We start from the raw sequence: 6782 nt of genomic DNA on the forward strand, positions 1-6782 counted from the left end.
ATGGATGGATGGATGGATGGATGGATGGATGGATGGATGGATGGATGGATGGATGGATGGATGGATGGATGGATGGATGGATGGATGGATGGATGGATGGTTGGCTGTAAAATCTTAGTTTCAGATTAAAATTAAAAATTGATACAACAATTTTTTTTTCTAAAAATCCTTGTCCCACTGCTTCTTATCCAGTCACATCAGCTGGAGTTTCCAGAAATTAGTCAAACATTAACAAATGAAGAGTTTTACAAATTAACAAGTGAAAAAGTTCTAAAAAATTAAAGGATTTTGTGAAATGTAAATCTCTGTGACATAGATGGCATACCTTTAATGGTCGCACTGCATTATTGTTACATATATTGCATATGTATTGGGTTAAAAGGTGGGAAATTTACAGTGTCCTAAAAATCACTTGTCACTGCTGCAGGGCAGTGTGGCAGTTCTTCCCCGCCAGCTCCCTGCAGCCACAGCTAACTCTAATCAGCAGCACCTGAGGATCATCGGCTTGATGAGCACAAGGAGCATAAAAGGCCGCAGAGGACATCCAGACAGCGCTGCAGCATTACCTGCCAATGGTAGATCTGTTGTAGCCTTTAATTTGTGAGTTAAACTGAATATTAACAACTTTGTATTTCTCCGTGCTTCCAGTAAATAATCCCTGATGTCTTCCTGTCTCCTGGATTCTCCTCTGTGGACCTCAAGCTCTCCTGTGCTTCCTTGGCCGTCTCCACACTTTTCTACCACTTGCCTGTCTCCTGCCATTGTTCAGACGTACACCTTCTTTGCCTGGAACCATTTGGGTCAGCTCTCCCCATAAATGACTCTTACCTCTACTGTAAGAATGTGCAGCAGCAACATTATCGCCCCTGCTGACAGACCATTAACTATCTCCTTGGTCTTCAGGGTTCCAGCTCCCTCCCTGGCTCATTGAATTATTTATCACCTTATAAATAAACATAATAAAAACATTATAAATACATTTTGAGTCTTGCTATATGTTCTCCTCACTCATTGTATCTGAGTATAGCCACAATTGTTACAGGCAGAAACGGTGTCCCTATATATTTTTTTTCTTTCAGAGAATGATTTTTTTTTTTTAAAGAAACATTTCCTTTCAATTAAGTTCACTTTTTTTTATTTTATTTTATTTATTTTTTTTCTCACCTGTTGCCGCAAAAAGGTATTTTCAGCTTGACTGTTGATGGTTACCAGGTCACTGTGCTTCTGTTTGCAGAACTTTTGAGCATCTTCCATTGCCAAGTTTTCTTTATTGAAAAAATATTGGTTTTCTTTCCATTCCAGCCAACCATCAGAGGTGACGTTAACTGTAAATTTGCAAATATGTGTAAAGTTATTTTCATCTAGTTTTTTATCATTTCTAGACTAATTTGTTTTACTTCAAACACACAACACTGAAAAGTTTAAAAGACAACCCCACATGATGATGGTACTACACTATCACTCTTATTGAAATAAAAGTCAACTTTTTAACTTTTTTTTTTTTGGTTAATCATTTAAAATGCTCAGGTTAAACTTTACAGTGGGTTTTGGTTATAGCTGTTAAACTTTCTAATAAACAACTGAGAACCAATTAATAGGACCCATTACAAAAAACAGAAGACTTTCCAAATTACAGCTGCAGGAATATTTCAAACTTTAATTTATTTTTATGTAATTTTATGCTTTTTTACTGCTTTAAGGTCAAACAAATTCTTAGACAACATGAACCAAACTGAGCAAAGACTTGACAATAAGAGTATTAATAATAATGCATTAAATTTAGGTTTTTCATGAGTTTGTAAACACAATACAAAGCATTAATAAGCATTTATAAGACAGTCATAAAACACTATATCCGCATTAAGACAGGTTATCTTTATGACAAAAGATGAGTTTGCGTTGTCATTTATAATGATGGCTCACAACATCTTAGTAATAGTTTATAAAGTACTCACAACTTAGTTAATACTTTGATTGTTCATCATTTATCAGCCCTTTAAATGGGGGCCTATTTTTGTAAAGTTGTACCAATATTCCTTTAAAGTCATTCTCTGCTTTCACAAGGCTTCCTTAAAGTTTACTTTTTGATATAATGTATATCATTGAATTTACACATTTTAAAATTCTGCTAAAGCATTGTCTTTGTTCAAAATCACTCCCTCTATAGCCATATATTAGTACATAATGATGCACTCACCTGGAGTGGGAGTGGGTGGAGGAGGCTTTGGAGTGACTCCTTCAATGAATATAGAAACAAATTGTTAACAATGTTTTATTGCTGCTATTGTTGTTGTTTTCAGAACACAGTATTGAGGATATCCATCACCTTTGTATTATACACACCAGGAGATCTTGTTACTGAAAACTTGCACAAACAATAGCGCTAGTGCTTTACCTGTACGGATCTGACAAATCCATAAATGGTATTGATCACAATGAACATTATTCCAAAAATTGTATTCAAAATACTTGGGATAAAATTCAGTACAAAGTTCCTCATTGTTCATGGTATCTGGCTGTCCTTTTCTCCAATGTTGATAATCAACCTATGAAGTAAACAAACAAACAAACAAACAAACAAACAAACAAACAAACAAATAAATAAATAAATAAATAAATAAATAAATAAATAAATAAACAAATAAATAAATAAATACAATTATGAACTCACTGGTGATCCATCGCTCCACGCAAAACCAGCTCCAGAGTCAGTGGCACTAAGTCCAATCCAAAAGCTTTCATACCTAAAAGGAACACATTTCTGTATAAGATTTTAATACATAACCACTAAAATTAGAAATTAACTACACTCGCATGCTACTTAGGATGTAGAAGTTGCTTTAAACTGAGGTCAGCTCTATAATTTTTTGTTCATTTTATGGGGAAAACAAAAAACAGAACCATGTTCCCCAAACTTTTTCCAGGTCCTGTTCTTCGGCGTTGTGGAAGCTGAGCAAATCTCCTCCAATAGCTCTGCAGTAATCTCTGGCCTCAAACCATGTTTTCCTATCGGAAGAATCTGAAAATGCCTTTAACACAGAGTTTAACTATTATTATGCGCCATTTCAGAAGTGACTTCAAAAGAAAAGTTTAGATTTAAGAAGGGTTGTTGCCCTGTGGAAAAGTTAGGAACAGTCAGTATGTTACCTGCAGCAGATTGCTTACTGATAAACATCAGTTTGGAGAAAAGATAAAGATTAGCTCTGACAAGTAAAAATCTTATCAGAGCAGTCTATCACCAGGGTAGGTTGATGGTATTTTAAAACAGCTCTAGTCTCAAAAAATGTTATAGTGCTTCATACTGTAGTGAACCAGATGACCTCAAATCTACCAGATGGACAGAGACTGTTATTTCCATTGATCTGAATTAGTCTGGGCCATCTGATGACTTTCTTTCTTGAATTAATCAAGCAGAAAAGACAATTCTTTATAATCATTACTGTCTTACAAATGTTTTGATAATCAAATTGTGTTAGTTCACTCAATGCTTATAGGTTGAAAAGAACTACTCATCTTTATTTTACATAAACAGTAAGTAATGATTTTTATTCCTCATTCCAAGAAGAAATCACCTGAATAAGCATTCCTTGATTTTCTGTCTGAAATGAGTCAAGTCGTAAGTATGTGAAAGGTTGGTTTTCGGTCAACTAAAATGTTTACCGAGAAAAATGTCATGTTTAAACTTTTTCAGAAGATTACCAAGAGTTGACTCCACGAAGTCTGCTGTTGCTGCAATAATCTTTTCTGTATGTGAAAACAAATTTCATTCTCTGACCTCGACTGTTGATAAACACCTTACGTCAAAACCACTCCTCTTTCTGGTCCTTCCACGAATCAGAAAGCTCTAAATTGAACAGGAAGTCGACCCAAATAAAATGTGGCAACTTCTCAGTTCATGTTAGATTGAGAGTGATATGGAGTTCCAAGATTGAGAGTGCAGCCGGTTCTGAAAGTTTCAGAGCAATGAAGAGTCCAAGAGAGCAATGAAGAATCCAGAGGTTTTTGGGATTATAATTCTGTTTTGAGCTAACTACGCACGACTCTCTGAAGGTTTGGTAGTTCTCGACGGAGACGCTGAAACGAGTCAGAAAGGAACTACTCCGACGCTGATTCATCATCAACAGGTAGATGGTTCTATTTTGACCAAGTGTACCGTGAGAAGCTGAGATCGGACGGAGCGTGCAATTTCTGGTTAAACAGATTAAACTTCCCTCACATATTTCCTCTGTAAGATAAATCTCAATTTACTCTTAAACTCACCTCTCTCTCATAAATCAGTGCAGATATTTTTAGAAATATCTGAAGCAAAGTCCTCAAATGACCGCCGAGTGATTTGAAGTTCATTATTTGTGAAACTGTCTGTTATTATTTTCATATTTTGCCAAATTAATGTAAATGTTTGATGTTAAACTTTGATTCTGAAAATAAATGATTCCATTCATTTGATGGGTCAAAGGTAATAACGTCTCTTGTTCGCATTCCTTTAAATTCAATGCACGGCATTACACAGTCAGAAAGATGAAGAACTCGTGAAAAGTATGCATAAATATATATCCATATATTTGTCATACAACAAGTGACACGTACCTCACGTGACTCACTACAATACAAATGTCTCTTCACAAACCTTTACACCTCAGTTTCACATTACATGCTTATTTTCAGTCACACATATACTACAGTATAATGAATATTTCAAACCGTGTATTAAGTAAACATTTTGTTGTTGCTCTTTTGGCTCATAAAGCTGGTAGGAGTGAAAAGATCATTTCTGCAGGGGTCACCACAGCAAACGAACTGGCATAAAAGATTTGGCAACTGATGTAGATCGTATACGCTTCCTGATACAACCTGAGCTAAAACTTGCAGCTTTACAATTACAAGGACCACCAGGCTACTATGGCCCCGTAGCACTTTTTGAGGCACACACATCTTATACAGTAGGACTGCAAAAGGGTCAGACAACTTTTATAGCAGATGTTAGAAGTGGGAGTAAATACATTTTTACCTTATAGCAGAAATTTCTTGCAGTGATTTTAGTCCAGTCCAATTCACATGTGGTGGAGGGAACAGTCGGTGGGGCAGGAGTTACAATAGCCCCCTCTACCAAATGTTTGCAAATGTACTTCTCCCTGTTTGTACAAGGCAACACATCCCAGAGGCCTGCAAAACTCCCAGTTGCCATAGCAACACAACCCTGATGGTTGCCTTGTTTGATATTAAGAGAAATTGTCAGATTTAACTTTTAAAGTGGTAAATTTCACAGAGAGAAAGTTTTCAGTACCTGGCATTTCAGAATTCCAGTGAGTAAATCTCACAGACTTTGTGTTGGTCCACTCAAAAACATCTGTGTCCTTCTGGTTTGAGAGCCCCAACCAAAAATGTTTCTCTGGTCTCAGACCCACCAAGCTGATAAGGAAGGCATTATCCTTCCTGGAAACATGCACAGTAAAACAAATGCAATCATCTGGCTAGCCATTGGCCTTGACAGGACAAACACTTTTTCTCCATAGTCTGTGCTCTACGACTGATGTTACAGCTGATGAGGTACTAACTCTTGACACGTATTTGAAAGATTGTCACTTCAAAATGGCTAGACTATTCCTTTAAAGTTTAAATGTTAGGCCAGCTTATTACTTGGATCTTTTTTCCAGCCATTTTGTTGTAGCTTTGCTGTTCTGTTGCATGAACAAATTGGAAGGAGCTCAAGCTGTCATGCAAATGACCTCACATTTGACTAAAGAATGCTTTGGTACTCATTGAATTCATTGTTGATCCAGTGACTCCAACGCTTCCAAATACGGTGGCTTTTTAGCCACAGCCTAATCATTCTGCTTTAAATTTGTTACAGGCTGTTTCTACTGATATACTGTGTTTCATTTTCACCAAATGTGGTTCTTTGCATCCTAACTGAACAAATCCACTTCAGATTTGTTAGAATTAAGCAAACTGTTCCAGAAGTTTTGTTATTCAATTGAGTACAACTATGCACACATAAGCTATACCTTACATGTGGTCACACTTTTTTTTTATCGGCTGATAAACTGTATTTGGTTGCAGCACCGAGCTGCTCATTAAACTCAGTTAGGAGCACTGTTTTTCAAATTGCTGATTTTTATTAATTTGTTTTTGTGGTTTTTGTTGTGGAGCACGGTGGCGCAACTGGTAGAGCTGCTGCCTCTCAGCGAGCAGGTCCCTGGTTCAAACCCCGGTCCAGGGGCCTTTCTCGGTGGAGTTTGCATGTTCTCTCCGTGCATGCGTGGGTTTTCTCCGGGTACTCCGGTTTCCTCTCACAGACCAAAAACATGCATGTTAGGCTGATTGGTAACTCTAAATTGTCTCTAGGTGTGAGTGACAGAGTGAATGGTTGTTTGTGTCATTTGTCTCTATGTGGCCCTGTGATGGACTTGCGACCCGTCCAGGGTGTACCCCGCCCCTCGCACAGTGATTGCTGGACATGGGCACCGGCGACCCCCGTGACCCAAAATGGAACAAGCGGGTAAAGATAATGGATGGATGGATGGATGGATGGATGGATGGATGGATGGATGGATGGATGGATGGATGGATGGATGGATGGATGGTTTTTGTTGTTGTTGTTGTTGTTTTGCAATATGTGATGTGTTGTTTGTGTTGTTCATTTACGCTGTAGCTGTACAAACAGCTAAGGATTATACAGTATATATATTCCTGAGCTATTTGCTAAGATAGATAGATATATAGATAGATAGATATATAGATAGATAGATAGATAGATAGATAGATAGATAGATAGATAGATA

At 37.2% G+C, this 6782-nt stretch overlaps 1 protein-coding gene across 1 annotated transcript in view; it reads right to left on the reverse strand.

Annotated features, from left to right (window-relative positions):
* The window catches only part of LOC119414261 (macrophage mannose receptor 1-like), a 31143-nt gene that overhangs the window by 16369 nt on the left and 7992 nt on the right, over positions 1–6782 (reverse strand). Inside the window, exons 11-17 of the mRNA XM_037681356.1 lie at positions 5285–5433; positions 5009–5208; positions 2916–3029; positions 2672–2761; positions 2396–2546; positions 2192–2236; positions 1165–1325 (exon numbers count right to left, since the gene is read on the reverse strand). Of these exons, the coding sequence (XP_037537284.1) occupies positions 1165–1325; positions 2192–2236; positions 2396–2546; positions 2672–2761; positions 2916–3029; positions 5009–5208; positions 5285–5433 (910 nt within the window). The remainder of the gene's footprint in view (positions 1–1164; positions 1326–2191; positions 2237–2395; positions 2547–2671; positions 2762–2915; positions 3030–5008; positions 5209–5284; positions 5434–6782) is intronic.

This window comes from Nematolebias whitei, chromosome 9 (genome assembly GCF_014905685.2).
Source record: "Nematolebias whitei isolate Nwh7 chromosome 9, NemWhi1, whole genome shotgun sequence".
Classification (NCBI taxonomy): Eukaryota; Metazoa; Chordata; class Actinopteri; order Cyprinodontiformes; family Rivulidae; genus Nematolebias; species Nematolebias whitei.